This window comes from Bufo gargarizans, chromosome 11 (assembly GCF_014858855.1).
Source record: "Bufo gargarizans isolate SCDJY-AF-19 chromosome 11, ASM1485885v1, whole genome shotgun sequence".
In the NCBI taxonomy this organism is placed as follows: Eukaryota; Metazoa; Chordata; class Amphibia; order Anura; family Bufonidae; genus Bufo; species Bufo gargarizans.
In genome coordinates, this window is record NC_058090.1 from 41,343,750 (window position 1) to 41,364,796 (window position 21,047).

The window sequence follows — 21,047 nt, forward strand, 5'->3', positions numbered from 1 at the left end:
TCAAAATAACTGATGGAAATCACTGACCGAACACTGATGTGTGAATGAGGCTTTAAATGGAGGCAGCATCTTAGTAATTCTTAAACACAAATCTGATCAAGGGCCTTCCCCCGGGTTCCGTGAACCCTCTTCCCAGAGTTCCATAAAGATTTCTAGGTCTGAAACGTCATTTTCCCTAATTTCTAACTTTATCACCTGTAAGTTGTCATCGGTACCTGATTCTCGCCCCCTTTGTTCCTGTCCCATAGTTGGTAAAGGTACAGTGGGTGCGGAAGAAGAGGATGCACCCTGATATTTTGTCCCCTGTGTATTGCCTACCTCCCTTCCCCATTTTCGCCACTTCTTGCCTTGCTTCTTGGAAAAGGGTACCCCTCTATTATACCCTCCCTTTCTCAACGGTTGCTGAGACTCTAAATCAGAGATCTGTGTTTGATGATGATTTTTTTTAAAGGAATTGAATAAATATGGATTTTAGGGTCTTTATATTTTTTTTGTAGGTTTTGTTATGTTTAGGTCGATGGGACCCGGTGATATCGTCTTATACTGTGACTCATTCTGTGAATATCATAAAGTAATATTTAAGTATTTAAATTTCCATAATTCCTGGAGAACTCCTTTAATGAATTGGTGTCGGGAGAAATACTAAATGCACCACTGTGTGTGTGTGTCCCAAGTTGGATTTTGACTGTTAGGGAGCCACTTCCACAAGGTGGTGCTAGCGAGATGGTTCTCTTTTCTTGGGAGATACCTCTCTGCATAAACAGCATTTGCAAATGATCTGAAGGTGCTGTAAATGATTTGGGGCTTTTTCACACGAGCGGATGCCGTGCGGGTAATCCACTGCGTGAAGGACAGCAGAGACACGGAGCAATAACATGACTGATAAAGCTCCGTGCCTCGCTGTGACCTTTTTACTACAAAATCACAGTAAGATAAAGTTGTCACTGTGATTTTGTAGTAAAAAGATCACAGAGAGGCACGGAGCATTATCAATGCTCCGTGTCTCTGCTGTCCGGAACAGGGATTGGCTGTCTTTCACGCAGTGGATTCCACACACAGGATCTGCTCGTGTGAAAGAGCCCTTATTGTCTGGATCTGTCACTGGAAATTCTTCTTTCGCTGGGGAAGAACCAAAGGTCCCAGGACAATACTGATCATCACGGATTATCCATGCAGCACATAGAATGTGAAGAATACATATTAATATGTGATAATTCTGTTCTAATCATTATCTCGCCTGCGTCGCAGATTTAGAAGCATCTGAGCTTGGAATTTGAAAGTCTGAATCTTTCCCTTCTTGCTGGAGACAGACTTTCTGTATAGAGTGAAGCACACACAGTGTATGAGTGACTATATGCACTGGCCACATTCTGACATTGAAGCCTTTCCTTTTACTATTGCGAGAGGTTTTTCTGGAATTCGTTTCCGGAAATATATTCAAGGGCCAGAAATAGGGCACATACAAGGTTTACAGAGTTTTCTTTCTTTGACATTGCAATGCATCACAATCTGCAGGCTTCCTTCACACAATTTATTGCTTGCTTTTTATTTCCTGTATTTTTAGAATTTTTATTTTTTTTCCAACTCCTGTGGTGATTCCTATAGAGAAAAACACCATACCTAGAGCATGCTGCGTTTTGTGAAAAATGCTAAAAATGCTATGCAAACTACAGACTTTAAAGTAACATTTGCCCGTGGCTAGTTTAGTCGGCCCCATAGAAATGAATGGGAATGGTGGCCGCGCAAGTTGGCGGTGAACAGACCCTGGAAAACCCGGGGTCTTCTGGCCACCAACTTCTCCACTCAGTTCTCGTGTAGGTGCGGGTCCCGCAATATCAGACAATGGGGGCATATCATAGCGATCTGCCCCATTGTCTGAGATGGGAATACCACTTCAAGACAGTACTCTCTGCTCTGCACTGATGAGGGGCAATCACCCCGAAACAGCTGTCTGCAGATGAGATGCTGGCTTATTTAATATCCAGGTCATGTCTCAAGGCTTATTTAAAGGGTCAAACATTGACTTATTGGATAGCTGACTTACATCTGGTGGCATCAGAGGCAGAGCTTGTTAGGAGCTTTTTGTATTGCTTTAAGCAAGTAAACTGTTGCCACTATACATTGGTGTTAAATATCAGGTGTTTATTCCAATGCCAAACAATCATTTGGTAATACCTGAAGAAATGTATAATCTAAAATAAATGAGTCCATCCTTCCGGGTGTCGGCAGAGGGAAACTAGTGCTTTGCGCCAAAATCAAGGCTGCATGTGCCGTTCATACTGTAGGTGATGAGCAGGGGTTGGTACTCCCAGCATAGGGTGCCATCACATGCGGCAGACTGTGTTGCAGAGATTTCTGCGTCTGAAAGTCAGTTCCATTTATCTGAATGGGGTTGTTTTGGGGGCAAACATGGTTTTCTGCGAGCCTCATTCAGATGAAATGAACTGATTTTCAGTTGCTGAAACTTCAGCCAAAAAAATCTGCCGCCTGTGAAGGCGTCCTCCGTTCTGTTGAATGCTATGTGGACAAGTGTTTACAGATAGACAAGCTGCTAATAAATCGACCAGGCAGTGTTAGAGGTTATCCAACTGTTTGTAACTGATGACCTATCCAACATCCGGGACCCCCACCGATCTGCTGTTTGAGAAGGGCACGGCATTGCTTACCCTAGACAAGTGATGTCACGACCATCGGTCAAGGAGAGCCGGGGCCTTCTCAACCGGCTGATCGGCGGGGGTCCTGGGTGTTGTATCAGATACTGCTGACCTATCCAGACGATGGGTCATTCTTTGCAAAGAGTCGAATAACCCCTTTAAAACACACTTTATATAAAGGCACATATTGTATTTTAATGACTTGGAGGCATTTTATTTTTTATGAAAATGTATACAAATCCAAAGCTGCTTCTCTGAAGTGGTCTTCTGTCTGGGTATTTCAGCCAAAAATGCGCTCCTCCTGTTACAGCTGTCTTCAAGTGGTCTGTTTTTGTATTTACTTCTACTTTTGCAAAAGGCTGGGTTTAATGATCTGATCTGCAGGCAGCAGGTTATAGAGCTGCAGGATCTGAGCAGATTGATATATATGGTTTTGTTGGAAAAGATTCAGTAAAATGTAATTTATTCATTTACATCCTAGCTCATTCTGTACTTCGGAGTCCAGTGGGCAGTGCTGCTCAGTAATTCAAAGACTGGACTCCGCAGCATAGAAAGAGCGGGGATGTACCATAAATGAATGAAATACTATTTTTACTGGGTCTTTTCTCATAAAACAATATATTCCCAGTCTGCTCTATAACTTGCTGCCTGCAGATAGGACTGTGTGGACAACCTGACAGGGTCCCTTTAAAAGGGAGGACCTTAAATGTGACTTGCTAGTGTATCTCGTTTTTTAAAGGGTTGATCCACCTACAGTCCTTTTCTGATATGTAATTGTGACTTGTTTGAGACTTATTTGGTGGGGTCATGATCATCAAAGATATTCAGCGTCAGGCAAGATTCACACAAATGCGAGTTCAATGAGATAAACTTGCAGCGTGTGCCAGTGTGAGGTTCCGTTCTCACTTCTGCTCCTCTGACAGGACTAGCACAGCATTAGGGCTCATGCACACGACCGTTCCCAGCCGGTGCCCATATTGCGGCCCAAATATACGCGGACCAGCCGCTTGTGCGCCACATAATGGATGCGGACCTATTGACTTGAATGGGTCCGCAACCTGGAAGCTGCGATGCGGAATGGAGGCACGGAAGCACTGCGGAGTGCTTCTGTGGGTTTTCTGTCTGTGCCTCCGCACAAAAGTAGCGTATGCACTACTTTTTTGTGGTGCGGATCATGGACTCTAAGTGAATGGGTCCAGCGTCCGCATACGGTGGTCCTACAGTCTGTGCATTGCAGACCCCAAGTTTGTGCATATAATAATTTCTAATGCTGTGTAAGGCCTTATGCACACGACCGTTGTTTGGCGGCTCGGATGCGGACCCATTCACTTCAATGGGGCCGCAAAAGATGCTGTCCGCATCCGTGGCTCCGTTCCACGGCCCCGCTAAAAAAAAAATATAACAAGTCCTATTCTTGACAAGCATAGGCATTTATATTGCCAGCGCCCGTTCCGTTCCGTAAATTGCGGAATGCAACACGGGCGGCTCCCGTTTTTTGCGGATGGCAAAAAACGGAACGGCCGTGTGCATGAGGCCTAATGATGATCCTGGAGCAGAGGTCAGAACAGGACCTTACACTGGCACACGCTGCGAGTTTCTCCCATTGAACTCACTCGTGTGTGTCTGGCCTAAGGGCGACAGTGCTCTATAGTGCATAATAGGTGCAGCTCAGAGATGTTAATATGCCATGGTGGATTTCATATGTCTATACAATTATATACCTCATTTATTCACAATGATCTATGCCGGTTATTCATCTGCGCTGTATACCCATTGTATTTAATGTATTTTAAGAAATGCTGAGAACATAATGGTTTCTAGTTAGTTTACTAACATTATGCACTTTTTTTACTGATGTAATATAAAAATTCATTTTTTTTGTGTTTTTTTTAAATCAAAATAAAAATGAATCAGTTTTGTGTTTTAAAGTTGTTTTTTAATCAATAAGAACAATAGTGACAATTCTCACAGTTCATGGGGAATAGATTGTCTGTCTGGATTTTTAAAAGATTACATTGTGAATATTCCTAACGGTATCTGCACATTACATGTGAAAAAACCCGCAGCATAATACAGGACCAGTAAAGTGAATGAGATTTACCGAATCCCATGTACACGTTGCGGATTTTTTACGTGTGGAAATTGACCTGCCGTGCAGATTTTGAAGTCTGCAGAATGTCAATTGTTTGAGTGGATTTTTTAGTGAGATTGGGGCAAAACTGCATTAAAATCCACAAGTAATAAATGCATATTTTGTGTAGAAACGCAGAGAAATCCGTGTGCAGGTACTCTTAAAGCACTTTTCCATTACGCCCCATGACAGCACCTGTGAGAGATCCTCCTCCCTCCGGACAGGAAACAGGAACTTCCCAGATCTTTAAATTGGTCCTGTGCCTTCTACCTTCAGTTCTTTCCTGTTTCCTGTCCAGGGACAGGAGGATTTCTTTCCAGGTCTATTTCTTGGCTGCAGGACCTCTAGGGTTAAAAGCGAAACCTAGTGGAGGTACCTGTCGGTGTAAGTCTCCACTAGGAGCCGCTGAGAAGCCCGGCGTCTGCATTTTATTCCCTTCTTCGGAGCCATGGGGGGATGCCTGGGCTGCCTCGTGTCCCTGCCTGCCGGCGAAGTCGCGGCATGAGGGGGGAGGTGCGTCTTCCCCCCTCATTGAGGCTGGCTGTGCTGGACGTGCGCGTCGCACCGGAAGTGACGCGTGCGTTCCATCGGCCGGAAGGGGAGGAGCTTAACATGGGGGCGCTGCGCGGCCCATTTGAAAAAGGGAACGCCAGCCAGCGTGGTGGTGAGTAGCAGCAGGAGATCGATCGGGACACAAGCAGCATCTACAGCCCTCAATTGGCCCCCCTTTACGCAGCATTATGATGCAAGAAGTAGGGGATGTACAACAGCGCACCGACAGACAGGAGCAGCTTTTGGAACCAAGCATGGTACTCCTGGGGGTAAGAGGGGTTAACCCCCACCATCTCCCTTTGGGGAGTTGTTTGTTTTTATGGTCAGGTTAAGCTGATGGGTTGTTTTATTAAATGCAGGCTAAAGAGCACCCAAAGAAAGCTTCCCACAAAAGAGCTAAGGAGTGTGGAATTTGCAAGAGGAAGCTGGATCCATCTTACTCCAAGACATGTTGTCAACCATGTCTGGATAAGTTAGTGGCCGAGGAGTCGCCATCTTTATTACAGAGTATCCAGAATTTAGTAAAAAATGAAGTCCGTTCGTCAGTGGAGGAGCTTAAAAAATCCCTGCCTAGCTCATCCAGACATAAGAGGCCCCAGGCGGTAGCGGAGGATGCTATGGACTCTGGGTCTGAGGAAGGCGCTATTGCAGACTCGGATTCCTCCTCTGAGGATTTGACAGGGAAGCCGTTGTTTAGAGCAGAAGATACGGACCTGTTATTGAAGGCGGTTAGATCCACGATGGAGCTTGAGGAGGAAAAGGAGTCCAGGTCTAGACCAGAGCTAATGTTTGAGAGCCTAAAGCCTAAAAAGTCTAGGGTTTTCCCCATTCAGGACTGTATCAAGGATCTGATTAAACGTGAATGGGAGAAGCCCGATAAAAAATTCTTTATCCCTAGAGCGGTCAAGAGAAAGTACCCCTTTGATGATCAGGAAGTGTCAGCTTGGCAGGAGGTACCGAGGGTAGACGCTCCCGTAGCCAAGATAAATAAGAAGTCAGCTCTCCCATTTGAGGATCTAGGGTCCCTTAAAGATCCCATGGACAAAAGGGCTGATGCATACTTAAGGAAGAATTGGGAAGCTTCCACTTCTGCCTTTAAGCCTAATATAGCAACTACCTCGGTGGCTAGGTCATTAAAGCTCTGGTTGGAGGAATTAGAGTCTCATATAGAGAATAAGACTCCTAGGGATCAGCTGCTGGAGGCGATACCAACTATGTGCAGTGCAGTGGACTTTATCTCTGATGCCTCCGCTGACGCATTGAGGCTTTCCGCTAGGGCGGCTGCACTCTCCAATTCAGCCAGAAGGTCGTTATGGTTGAAAGGGTGGAAGGGCGATGTAGCTTCAAAATCTAAGCTTTGTGCCTTACCTTGCCAAGGGGGTTTTCTATTTTGATCAGCCTTAGATGACATTTTAGATAAGGCATCCGATAGGAAAAAAGGTTTTCCAGCACCGTCCTTTCCTAAACAGGGGAAGCCATTTCGGAGTAATGAAAGAAGGAAGGCTTTTGGGGATCAAAAGAAAAGGAGGGAGTGGAGATCTGATAAATCAAAAAGTGTGCTGTTTAAATCCAGACCTCAAACATCAAGTTCCACTCAACAATGACGAAGAATCTCCACCTGACAGCTTGGATTTTGAGAGGTCTTTCTTCAGGTCTAGGGGCCTATCAGAACAGGTCATCGGGACTCTCCTAGCTAGTAGGAAAAAAGTCACCTCCGATATCTATCTGAGGGTATGGAAAGCCTTCCTTCGGTTTGCAGGTCCAGGCTTAGACTTGAACTCGCCCAACATCCCGTTAATTTTGAACTTTTTGCAGGAGGGCCTGAACAAAAAGCTTAAACCCAGCACTCTCAAGGTGCAGGTCTCGGCACTGAGTGTCCTGTTTGACTTTCGTTTGGCTACTCATCCTTGGGTCAAAAGGTTCATTAGGGGGTCCTCTAGACTTTGTCCTATAGTTAGATCTAAGTCAGCCCCATGGGACCTTAACCTGGTTCTTTCTGCTCTAACCAAGGCTCCGTTCGAGCCTCTGGGGGACATCCCCTTAAAGATGCTGTCCTATAAGACTGTATTTTTAGTGGCCATTACATCTGCCAGACGTGTTGGAGAGCTGTCCTCTTTGTCCTCTTCCCCTCCATATACCCAGATTCTGGAGGATAGGATTGTTTTCAGACCAGACCCTGCATTCCTGCCCAAAGTAGTGTCGGTGTTTCATAGGTCTCAGGAGATAGTTCTCCCTTCCTTTTGTCAGGACCCAAAGAATGAAGGAGAGAAATCCTTTCATACTTTAGATGTTAGAAGGTGTGTCTGTGAGTATTTAGAATCTACGAAGGACTTTAGAAAGACCCCGCAACTCTTTGTTCAATTTCAGGGTCAGAACAGGGGCTCCAAGGTTACAAGCCGTACCTTAGCCAGATGGCTCAAGAGAGCGATAGGTTTGGCATATTCACTATCAGATTGTCAGGTCCCTTCGGATTTTTCAGCCCATTCCACCAGGGCAGTAGCCTCTTCCTGGGCAGAAAAAGGGTGCGCTACCATAGAACAGATCTGTAGGGCTGCAACGTGGAGTTCCCCCTCTACGTTTTACAAACACTACAGGTTGGACCTTTCATCTGTGCGGGATATGTCCTTTGGGAGAAAGGTGCTGCAGGCTGCAGTCCCTCCCTAATAGTTATCTAGTCTAGTCTCTCACAGGTGCTGTCATGGGGCGTAATGGAAATACTTCAATTACTCTTACCGGTAATATGTTTTCCATGAGCCCATGACAGCACCTACATAATTCCCTCCCTTAAAAAAAAAAAAATAAAAAAAAAAATATATATATATTTTTTTACTTATGTATAAAGAATAATGGAAAAAAGAGAAGTCTACTCTTTAGTATGGTGCCAAAGAAGAGATATGCCTGGCATATATTTGGCGCAGAGTTTTTTGTCTATGTTTTCTCGCCTATGTTGTTAGTTCTCACTATATATAGGTGCGTTGCTGGTCCCAGGAATCTTGTCAAATACTGAAGGTAGAAGGCACGGGACCAATTTAAAGATCTGGGAAGTTCCTGTTTCCTGTCCGGAGGGAGGAGGATCTCTCACAGGTGCTGTCATGGGCTCATGGAAAACATATTACCGGTAAGAGTAATTGAAGTATTTCCTGGCCGGAACTGTACTAGGTAGTAACTTCTGGCACCACTGCTGATCAGCTCCGTGCGCTGAAGCCAGGCACCAGAACACCAAAGCTCGTTAACATGAATGGGAGTAGAGCCGCAATAACCAGGCACAGCCATCACACAGTCTACAGAGCCGTGGCGCTCCGGGCAAAGCAGCTCCTGAAACAACGTTTTTTGGGGGGGATTACTGTGTGAATAGGATTATCTGCAACCAAGCACTCTGTCTAAATACAGCTGATGGGCAGAGGTGCCAGGAACTGAACCCTCGCCATGTGATGCTAATGACCCATGGACAGGTCATCAATAGTTAATTCTTGGAAAACCACTGTAAAGGACCACCGTACATGTAGGTTTTTGCTGCCGTTTTTCTGTACTTTTGCATTTTAGTGCTGGTTTTGTGCAGTAAAAATGGCAGCTCCAGAGATTAACACTAGCGTTTTTTGCGGATCCGTCATGGATCTGCAAAAATGCTTCTGTTACAATAATACAACCGCATGCATCCGTCATGAACAGATCCGGTTGTATTATGTCTTATATAGCCATGACGGATCCATCATGAACACCACTGAAAGTCAATGGGGGACAGATCCGTTTTCTATTGTGTCAAAGAAAACGGATCCATCCCCATTGACTTACATTGTGTGCCAGGACGGATCCGTTTTGGCTCTGCTTCGTCAGGCAGCAATTTGGTGTCCGCCTCCAGAGCGGAACGGAGGCAAACTGATGCGTTCTGAGCGGATCCTTCTCCATTCAGAATGCACTAGGGCAAAACTGATCCGTTTTGTACCGCTTCTGAGAGCCCTAAACGGATCTCGCAAATGGAAAGCCCAAACGCCAGTGTGAAAGTAGCCTAAGCTGAAGGTATGTGGGGAACATGAAACTCAAGACACACAAGCGTTTTTGTGGCTGTTGCCATTTTTGTCTTTCTGGCTATTTTTTTTTCAAAAAAATGCAGCTCTTGGCATTTCTGCTTCTCTATAGGGGACAAACGCCATGAAGAAAATGCTAGTGAACAAGCACACTTTAAAACAAAAGTGAGAAAAAAAAAAAAGCATACAATTCTGACAAAATTTGCATGTGTAGGGACCCTAATGCAAACTTATGGATGAGTAGATGTATCATTTTGGGGGGGGGGGGGGAACTCTACATTCACAGATTACAGGCTGCAAATAATGGCACGTGAAACTCTCCAGCAAATTGATTTCAGGTCATTGGGAATTGCTTGTAAAGTACACATTTCACATAAACGCTAAAAAAAGTGCTCAAGTCAAACCGTAAGGCCAGTTTCACACAAGAAATATACGCTGCTTCTCACACTGAAATACACACTATTTCTCGCACTGGATATGCTTGTGTGAAATTGGCAGGTGTGACTTCCAGAAAGACTGGGATCCAGGGATTGTTGGGGCTCCCACAGCGGGCAGCTGCTTGAAAGAAGCCCTGGCAGTTTTTCAATATACTTGCATCCCCAATAAAATGACAGTGCTGAATGACCGCTGTGGTCTGTAATGCCTCCTGGAAGTGTCTGAATAAGGGCTCATGCACAGGCACCAGTCATGTGCACTTTGTGATGCAGAGCAGACAGAGATACAGCAAACTATAGGATATGTCCTATCTTTTGAGGTGCGGAGGCACGGACCGGAAAGCCCATGGAAGTGCTTCATAGTGTTTCTGTGGGCTTTCAATCCGTGCCTCTACACCACAAAAGATAGGACATATCCTATCTCTTGCAGATCGTGGATCCATTCAAGCCAATGGGTCCACAGGACAGAGTGCACATGACCAGTGCCCGTATATTGCGGACTCGCTGTTGGTGCATGAGCCCTAACACTGGGTTCACACCTGAGCATTTTACAGCGCGTTCAAACGCGCTGTAAAACGCTCAACACATGAAAACCAATGCTTCCCTATGGACCTGGTTCACACTTGAGCGTTTTACAGCGCGTTTGAATGCGCTGAAAAATGCCCTACGCTCAAAAAAGTTCTTGAGCTTTTTTGGGGCGTTTTGTCGCGCGTTCCTGTACATAGACTTTCGGGAACGTGCGACAATGGGCATTTGCTTATCTCTGTATGCGCGATTGTAAACGCCGGTACAATCGCGCATACAGAGCGCTCCTTTCAGAATGCTCAGATGTGAACCCAGGGTAAGGCTACACTGTGACTTTGGCTGTGACAAGTGTAGCTGGGCAGCTTCAAGACATAATAGAACTGAATGAGGTCACAGCCCAACTCACAGGTAAGTGCAACTGCTACCCCAAAATTGAAAAAAATATAAATAAAAATTCTGAGGTCCTGATGACTCGTGAGTAGGGATGAGTGAACTTTAGTTTTCAAGTTGGGCATACAAGGTTGGGGTTATCTAAGAGTTCCGTTCTGGCCCATGGTAGCAGAATCCATAACGGAATTCTTAGATAACCCCGAACTTGTACGCCGAACTTGAAAACACAAGTTCACTCATCCCTACTTGTGAGTCATTCAGTTTTGGGGTGGATGGCACATTAAGGCCTCTTTCACACGGGCGTTGCGGAAAAATGTGCGAGTGCGTTGCAGGAACACGCGCGATTTTTCCGCACGAGTGCAAAACATTGTAATGCGTTTTGCACGCGTGTGAGAATAATCGCGCATGTTTGGTACCCGAACTTCTTCACAGAAGTTCAGGCTTGGGATCGGTGTTCTGTAGATTGTATTATTTTCCCTTATAACATGGTTGTAAGGGAAAATAATAGCATTCTGAATACAGAATGCATAGTACAATAGTGCTGGAGGGGTTAAAAAAATAATAATTTAACTCACTTTAGGCCACTTGATTGCGAAGCCGGCATCTCCTTCTGTCTTCATCTTAGCTGTGTGTAGCAACAGGACCTGTGGTGACGTCACTCCGGTCATCACATGATCTTTTACCATGGTGATGGATCATGTGATTACCGGAGTGATGTCACCACAGGTCCTGTTCCTCCACACAGCACAGAAGAGATGCCGGCTGCGCGATCAAGTGGATTAAGGCGAGTTAATTTTATTTATTTATTTTTTAACCCCTCCAGCGCTATTGTAGTATGCATTCTATATTCAGAACGCTATTATTTTCCCTTATAACCATGCTATAAGGGAAAATAATAATGATTGGGTCTCCTAGCAACCATGCGTGAAAATCGCACCACATCCGCACTTGCTTGTGATTTTCACGCAACCCCGTTCATTTCTATGGGGCCTGCGTTACGTGAAAATACGCACAAAATAGAGCATGCTGCAAATTTTCACGCAACACATAAGCGATGCGTGAAAATCACCGCGCTCATGTGAACAGCCCCATAGAAATGATTGGGTCGGGATTCAGTGCAGGTGCAATGCGTTCAACTCACGCATCGCATCCGCGTGGAATACTCGCCTGTGTGAAAGGGGCCTAACTGTTTCAGTATCTATTTCAGTATCTGTATATATTCAGTATAAGAGGAGGATTGATGTAAAGTGTAAGAATAGTAAAGGATATGGCTGCAGATAGCAGACGGCATGAAATGTGACACAAGACAAAGTAATAAAACTACTGCAAATCCAAATGACCCTTTGGTGCACATTACAAGTGAAGAGCATTCTATGTGGCAGTGGATTGTAACATGGAAGATCAGTAATGGCCAGTGCTCTGGTGACAATTACACTAGTAATAAAATACATGTGATTGTACGAGTTGTTTATTAAGGTGCAGGATTCATCCAGATAGTTCTACAATCTGTTTCCCTAGATTTCCACCTTTCATCATGGACACAAAGGCGCCTGCAAGAGAAGAGTATAAAACATCAACACAAGTATTCAAAAGAATGCTGACAGATTAAAGGGCTATCCCCCCCAGTCATTTATGGCTTATCTACAGGATATTCCATAAAGGTGTGGAACCTGCTCCTATCTCCAGAAGGGTGATCTCTGCGACCTGGCTGAGAATAAATGGAGAGGTGGCCACACGCTCTTCATTCACCTCTGTGGGAATTAGGGTTGAACAAACCAGCCTTTTTGGCAGGTTCTGGTTTTAAGTGACTTACGTAACCGATTTGATTCTCACGCCTTTAGAGACATTCCGTTTTGCGTGCCGCCATAATACAAGAGTGTGGCCAGCAGAACTGAACCCTCGCAGCGGGCCATACACTTGTAGTATGCTGCATGCCGGCATTGAATTAAGTGATGGATTCCGCGAGAACAGAATCCATTATGTAATTCACTCATACTCCGAACCTGCCAAAAGGCTCAACTCTAGTGGGAATGTATCTTTCAAACAGAACCTGTCTGTAGGCGGCGTGGTATAGAACAGGAAGAGATTACATATCGGGAAAGATTTAGTAGAAGGCCTCATGCACATGACCGTATGTTTGGTGTGGATCTGATGCAGACCCATTTATTTCAATAGGGTCAGATCGTGTGCTGTCTGCATCTGTACGTCCATTCCGTGGCCCCCTCAAAAAAAGATACATCCTATTCTTAGTTTTGCTGACATTTAAACAGTAGTTTAAAAAAAATAAAAAAATAAAAATGGTGGCATGCAAACAGTAGATTAACTAATGTGGGTGACTCATTAAGACTTAACATTTATTAAGTATATATTAAAATAGGCCCATATGAATGTATAAAAAATACAATGGAACTTCATCAAAAAGAATACCAAATCACGGTGCCCAAGTAACAGCACCCATGAAATGTGCGTCACAGGACCAAGAAGGAGGCACCGTGATTTGTTATTCTTTTTGATGAAGTTCCATTGTATTTGTAGCAATTGATATGGGCCTATTTTAATATATACTTAGTAAATGTTAAGTCTTAATAAGGTCACCCACATTATTTAATCTACTTTTTGATTTATTGGGTTACTACTACGCTCTATCTACTTTTGACCAGAAATACCTGGTTGTGTTAACCTGGCATGTAAACTGCCAGGATCCATGATTTGGTCACGTGCATGAGGCCTACAGTGCCTTGCAAAAGTATTCACCCCCTTGACTTTTTTCGTGTTTTGTTACATTACAGCCTTACGTTCAATGTTTTGTTAATCTGAATTTTATGTGACGGATCAGAACACAATAGTCTAAGTTGGCGAAGTGAAATGAGAAAAATGTATAAATAAAACTATTGTTTAGAAATAGAAAACAGATAATTGGCCTGTGCGTATGTATTCACCCCCTTTGTTAGAAAGCCCATAAAAAGCTCTGGTGCAGCCAATTACCTTCAGAAGACACATAATTAGTGAAATGATGTCCACCTGTGTGCAATCTAAGTGTGACATCATCTGTCATTACATATACACAATTTTTTTATTTTTTTTTGAAAGGCCCCAGAGGCTGCAGCACCTAAGCAAAACACTGGAGCCCAGCACCGCCCCGCACTCCTCAGAATCTCCTCCTTGCTCCCCGACATCAGAAGCGCCATAATTTCGTGATTCGCGAGCTAGCGCATGCGCAGTTCCTTCCCTGAGGCTGATGCCAGCACAAGGAATGAACACTATGAGGACAATGCGCAAGCGCTAGCTCACGCATCGTGAGATTTCGGCGCTCTAGCTTTCTAACGTCGGGGAGCAAGGAGGAGATTCTGAGGATGCGGGGCTGTGCTGGGCTCCTTCATCTGAGGGATTAGGACATATCTCAGGGTAATTTGCATATGTATCAAATTTTTTTTTTTTTCACAATAAAAGCACACAGAGCTATGGGGACTGGGTATTGCGGATGTGCTAGCGGCCATCTAGCAACCCATGTCCTCAGCTCTATACACAAAATCCCGGTGACAGGTTCCCTTTAAAGATTGCTGTTCACAAGCTCAACCCATCCAACTTGAAGGAGCTGGAGCAGTTTTGCAAGGAGGAATGGGCAAAAATCCCAGTGGTAAGATGTGGCGACTGCTCATAGAGACTTATCCAAAGCGAGTTGGAGCTGTGATTGCTGCAAAAGGTGTCTCTACAAAGTATTGACTTTAGGGGGGTGAATAGTTATGCACATTGACTTTTCCTGTTATTTTGTCCTATTTGTTGTTTGCTTCACAATAAAAAAAAAAAATCTTTAAAGTTGTGGGCATGTTCTGTAAATTAAATGATGCAAATCCTCAAACAATCCATGTTAATTCCAGGTTGTGAGGCACCAAAATACGAAAAAAAAAGTCAAGGGGGGGGTGAATACTTTTGCAAGGCACTGTAACTTGCAACTTAAGCCTTGTTCACACATCCGTGTCCGTGCTCAAATCCGTGAGCGGGTGGTCAGTGAAGGATCCGTGTTGCATCCGTGGTTTTCACGGACCCATAGACTACTATGGACATGATGGATCCGTGAACACGGACAAAATAGAGCCTGCATCCATGCTGAAAACACGGATGGTGCTAAAACATTGATGTCTGAATACACACATTAAAATGAATGGGGACGTGTGCTGTCTGAGGAGAACACGTACAGCGCACAGTCGTGTGAATGAGGCTATATGAAAGTCTGCTCAGGGACCCTGTGGATATGACGGGTGTGAGTATACCAGCTCCTGGCTCTACCGGTACAATCACACAACAAACTGAACACCGGATGCCCTGCTGCCATCTTGAGTCTTCGTGGATAATCGTAAGCAGGAGCAAATGTGCTTTATTTCTGGTTGACCACTGTAATTATTCTTAGTTTTATCTTTAAAAGGGTTTTCTGAGATTTATTTATTTTTTTACTGATGACCTATCCCCTGCATAGGTCATCAGTATCCAATCTGTGGGGGTCTGACACCTGGGACCCCCGTCTATCAGCTGTTTTGAGTAGGCAGTGCCGCAGCCTTCTCTCAGCTCACCAAGCACAGCGCCGTACGCTGTATAGCGGCTGGGCTTGGTATCGCGCTCAACCGCATTCACTTCTATGGGGCCGAGCTGCTTCTAGGCCATGTGACACATGAACACAGGAGCGCCGCTGCCTTTTCAAACAGCTGATCAGTGGGGGTGTTGGACCCCCCCGATCAGATACTGATGACCTATTCAGAGGATAGGTCATCAGAAAAAAAAAACATTTCGAAAAAACCCTCTAACTGTTTTAGAGGCATTTTCTGCAGCGATTGATGTTTTGCTTTACTTCTGCACCTTTTATAGCTTTCTAGACTTCACTTGCTGCTGAATCATAAATCGGCGTGAGAAATAAACGACGCGGATCTGCGGTGCTCGGCCCCTGATGAGCTCGCTGTTCGCTTGCTACTCCTGCATCAGTCATCACTGTTGTGGCAACAATTCCACATGGCAAGTCTTGAAAGATAAGTCACTTCTAGATGTCCTCGCCCCCGTGCCATGCTGTCTGTCAGCACACTTCTGCTACTGAAACATTACAGGTTTTTTCACTTTTTTTTGTAAGGCTTCTTTCACATATACAGTACAGCCTTCCGGCAGGCTGTTTCCACGCGGATAGCCGGGAATCGGCCGGAGAAAAAAAATAAAACGCTTTTTTTCCTACTGAATTCCAGTATATTTGCCGGATCTCTTACGACTTATCGGCAAGGAACTCCAGCAGGCTGTTCCGGCAGGTGAACAGCCTGTCTGATCCGTGCTGCCGCTAGTGCCCGCGTGCCCCCAGACTACTGCTCTGGCCCCATTGACTATAACGGGGGCAAACACGCCGAGAGGCGGCCAGAATAAAACTACGACATCTGTAGTCCGGCGTGCACTAGCGGCAGCACAGATCTGATAGGCTGTTCACCTGCCGGAACAGCCTGCTGGAGTTCCTTGCCGCTAGTGTGAAAGTACTCTTACCAGACTACAAGGTGGCTGCAGGCAGGCCTAGTTATGGTAGCCTCAGCAGCAGGCTATCTAAAGAGATGTCCGAGTCGGCTAGCTTCACTGACAATGCGCTTATTATTAAAAGGTTTTTTTTGTTTTGTTTTTTTTTTACAAAGAAAAAAGGTTTTTCAACCAAAACTAGGAGTTGATTTAAAAGGAATGGCTATCATCTGAAACCACCCAAATGGATTTGATGGGGATAGCCAAGTCCCTCCTTGTAACTATTCATTAGGAAAATCTTTAAATTTTTGCAGTCACTTAAAGTAGAGCCCAAATAGGTTTGGTGACTCCATAGCAGCAAGCAAGTGCAAATGTTAGCAGCTGACACTCCGGGGTAATCACCAGCATGCTCCGACAGCATTCACACTGGGAGTTGTAGTTTGACACTAGTTGGAGAGCCACAGAATGAATACCACTATCCTAAGAAGAGGAGGCCACTTCCTATAGAGCAGACTGCTATATACAGTGGTCTATACTTTGGTTTCAGAGTGAGGCCTCATGCACACGACAGTTTTTTTTCACGGCCCGCAAAAACTGGGTCCGTGGGTCCGTGATCCGTGACCGTTTTTTCGTCCGTGGGTCTTCCTTGATTTTTGGAGGATCCACGGACATGAAAAAAAAGTCGTTTTGGCGTCCGCCTGGCCGTGCGGAGCCAAACGGATCCGTCCTGAATTACAATGCAAGTCAATAGGGACGGATCCGTTTGAAGTTGACACAATATGGTGCCATTTCAAACGGATCCGTCCCCATTGACTTTCAATGTAAAGTCTGGAGTTCTTTTATACCATCGGATTGGAGTTTTCTCCAATCCGATGGTATATTTTAACTTGAAGCGTCCCCATCACCATGGGAACGCCTCTATGTTAGAATATACTGTCGGATATGAGCTACATCGTGAAAATCAGATCCGACAGTATATTCTAACACAGAGGCGTTCCCATGGTGATGGGGACGCTTCAGGTTAGAATATACTGAAAAACTGTGTACATGACTGCCCCCCCTGTTTTTAACTCATTGGTGGCCAGTGCGGCCGCCCCCCCTCCCTCCCCTGTAGTTAACTCATTGGTGGCCAGTGCGGCCGCCCCCCCCCCCCCTCCCTCCCCTGTGCGGCCGCCCCCCCCCCCCCCCTCCCTCCCCTGTAGTAAACTCGTTGGTGTCCAGTGGGCCCCCCCTCCCTCCCCTGTAGTTAACTCGTTGGTGGCCAGTGGGCCCCCCCTCCGTTCGCTATAGATAACTCATTGGTGTCCAGTGGGCCCCCCCTCCGTCCGCTATAGATAACTCATTGGTGTCCAGTGGGCCCCCCCTCCCTCCGCTGTAGATAACTCGTTGGTGGCCAGTGGGCCCCCCCTCCCTCCCCTGTAGTTAACTCGTTGGTGGCCAGTGGGCCCCCCCTCCGTCCGCTATAGATAACTCATTGGTGTCCAGTGGGCCCCCCCTCCGTCCGCTATAGATAACTCATTGGTGTCCAGTGGGCCCCCCCTCCCTCCGCTGTAGTAAACTCGTTGGTGTCCAGTGGGCCCCCCCTCCCTCCCCTGTAGTTAACTCGTTGGTGGCCAGTGGGCCCCCCCTCCGTCCGCTATAGATAACTCATTGGTGTCCAGTGGGCCCCCCCTCCGTCCGCTATAGATAACTCATTGGTGTCCAGTGGGCCCCCCCTCCCTCCGCTGTAGATAACTCGTTGGTGGCCAGTGGGCCCTCTCCCCTCCCTCCCCCTCCTAATTAAAATCGCCCCCCTATCATTGGTGGCAGTGGTGAGTACCGATCGGAGTCCCAGTGTAATCGCTGGGGCTCCGATCGGTAACCATGGCAACCGGGACGCTACTGCAGTCCCGGTTGCCATGGTAGCTTAGCAATTTGTAGAAGCTTCATACTTACCTGAAGAGCTGCGATGTCTGTGACCGGCCGGGAGCTCCTCCTACTGGTAAGTGAAAGGTCTGTGCGGCGCATTGCTTATAGCGCAGACCTGTCACTTACCAGCAGGAGGAGCTCCCGGCCGGTCACAGACATCGCTGCTCTTCAGGTAAGTATAAAGCTTCTACAAATTGCTAAGCTACCATGGCAACCGGGACTGCAGTAGCGTCCCGGTTGCCATGGTTACCGATCGGAGCCCCAGCGATTACACTGGGACTCCGATCGGTACTCACCACTGCCACCAATGATAGGGGGGCGATTTTAATTAGGAGGGGGTGGGAGGGGAGAGGGCCCACTGGCCACCAATGAGTTATCTATAGCGGACGGAGGGGGGGCCCACTGGACACCAATGAGTTATCTATAGCGGACGGAGGGGGGGCCCACTGGACACCAATGAGTTATCTATAGCGGACGGAGGGGGGGCCCACTGGACACCAATTAGTTAACTACAGGGGAGGGAGGGGGGGCTGGCTACCAAGAAGTTAACTACAGGGGAGGGAGGGGGGGGCGGCCGCACTGGCCACAAATGAGTTAAAAACAGGGGGGGGGGGGGGGGGGTCTGCCCCCTGCTGCCTGGCAGCACCTGCCAGGCAGCAGGGGGCAGTCATGTACACAGTTTTTCAGTATATTCTAACCTGAAGCGTCCCCATCACCATGGGAACGCTTCTGTGTTAGAATATACTGTCGGAAATGAGTTTTCACGAAGTGAAAACTTAGATCAGAAAAAGCTTTTATGCAGACGGATCTTCGGATCCGTCTGTATGAAAGCAACCTACGGCCACGGATCACGGACACGGATGCCAATCTTGTGTGCATCCGTGTTCTTTCACGGACCCATTGACTTGAATGGGCCCGTGAACCGTTGGCCGTGAAAAAAATAGGACAGGTTATATTTTTTTCACGGCCTCGAAACACGGGTCACGGGCGCGGTGTAAAAACGGTGCACAAGCCGAGTTTTCTACGGCCCCATTGAAAGTCAATGGAGCCGCAGAAAAAAACTGAAAACGGCACAACGGCCACGGGTGCACACAACGGTCGTGTGCATGAGGCCTAAGGGCTCATGCACACAAATGTATTTTTCTTCTGTTTCCGTTCCGTTTTTGTTAAAGGTCCGTGTGTGGAACCAGTCATTTCAATGGGGCTTGAAAAAAAAGAAAATATGGAAATGTGCATTCCATGTCCGCATGTCCGTTCCGCAAAAAAATAGAGCATGTCCTAATCTTGTCCATTTGGCAGACAAGGACAGGCATTGTTACAATGGATCCGCAAAAAAAACTGATGTCATCCCTTTTTCTTTTGTGGATCCATGTTTTGCGGACCGCAAAATACATACGGTCGGGTGCATGAGCCCTAACAGTGTACTAAGTTGCTGCATGTACTCCAAGGCCCTTCAGTATTATTAGCCTGTGGGCCTCCAAACTATAGCTCTATTGTAAGGGCTCATGCACACGACCATATGTATTGTGCGGTCTGCAAAAAAAATGGATGACGTCCGTGTGCATTCTGCATTTTGCAGAACGGAACAGCTGGCCCCTAACAGAACAGTCCTATCCTTGTCCGCAATGCGGACAATAATAGGTCATGTTCTATTTTTTTTGGAGGAACGGACGTACAGACATGAGGAAACGGAATGCACACAGAGTATCTTCCATTGAAATGAATGGTTTCGCATACGGTCCGCAAAGAAAAACAGAACGAAGATACGTTTGTGCATGAGCCCTAAAAGTAATAAACCTAGGCCTGTGATGACTAACCTCCGGCACTCCAGCTGTGGTAAAACTACAACTCCCAAGATGTACACTTGCTTGGCTGTTCTCAGAACTCCATAGAAATGAATGGAGCATGCTGGGAGTTGTAGTTTGGCAACAGCTAGAGAGAGCCCCAGGTTGGACATCCCTGGTCTATGTGTTCAGATTTCTGTACATTTTCACTAGACATATTCACGTGAAATTGCCCATAGTCAGGACTTGTTTGGGAAAGAAGAATTAGTTTGGGAGCCTCAGTAGAGATCAGAGATGGGGATTGCGGACCGCACATTGCCGGCACTAATAGAATATGCCTGTTCTTGTCCGCAATTGCGGACAAGAATAGGACATGTTCTATTTTTTTGCGGAAACGGAAACACGGATGCGGAAGTGCGGATCCGCAAATGTGGATGCGGACAGCACATTCCGGCCCCATTGAAAATGAATGGGTCTGCACCCGTTCCGCAAAATTGCGGAATGGATGCGGATCCATTTTGCGGACGTGTGAATGGACCCTTAATCCTCTTATAAAGATGTAAACTGTGAAATATTGTATAACTTTATTATTTTTTTACCTGCCGTATTCTCAATTCCTTGAACCACAGTCTCCTTAACCTGCACAGGAGAGGAGAAAACCCATATTAAATGCAAGCAGAAACACATACTGTAGGTGTTACATTTTACAGCCACCTGTATGGAGAATAAAGGAGAGAGAGAACTGTGATTTTCTTCCTTGTCACATATCTGCTGAACAGCTTGGTAACACTAAGCTACTGTCAAGAACAGATTCAGCGTTACGTAATATTTCAAGAGGACAAGGCGCATGCGCTGGGAAAGTATGACACCGGGAATCAAGGTGCCTAATGAAACACTTTAGAAACCAGAGCCATGTGCCCAAATTACTCCTATAAAAAATAAAACAAAAAATACATTATTCCCTTACATCCAACTTTCTGTGAAACTGTGGCTATGCAGCCAAGAACTGTGCAGCAAGGCTGAAACTTGTTTTACGCGTTTCAGTGGCTTTGCCATCTGTCTTTTTAGCCACGCAACTTGTACAGGCGAAACGTTGAAAGCAAAAGGCGCAGAAACATTATCTCCACCAGCTTAGGTCGGAGACATTGTGATTTCCATTTAAAGGG

At 46.0% G+C, this 21,047-nt stretch overlaps 2 protein-coding genes across 2 annotated transcripts in view; one reads left to right on the forward strand and one right to left on the reverse strand.

The window, feature by feature from the left end:
* The window catches only part of TMEM62 (transmembrane protein 62), a 66,334-nt gene that overhangs the window by 38,647 nt on the left and 6,640 nt on the right, over positions 1-21,047 (forward strand). The gene's annotated exons all lie outside the window — the stretch shown is intronic.
* Positions 12,164-21,047, reverse strand: part of PTGR2 (prostaglandin reductase 2) — a 44,476-nt gene continuing 35,592 nt past the window's right edge. The window contains 2 exon segments of the mRNA XM_044272007.1: positions 12,164-12,261; positions 20,481-20,520. Of these exon segments, the coding sequence (XP_044127942.1) occupies positions 12,197-12,261; positions 20,481-20,520 (105 nt within the window). The 3' untranslated portion in view covers positions 12,164-12,196.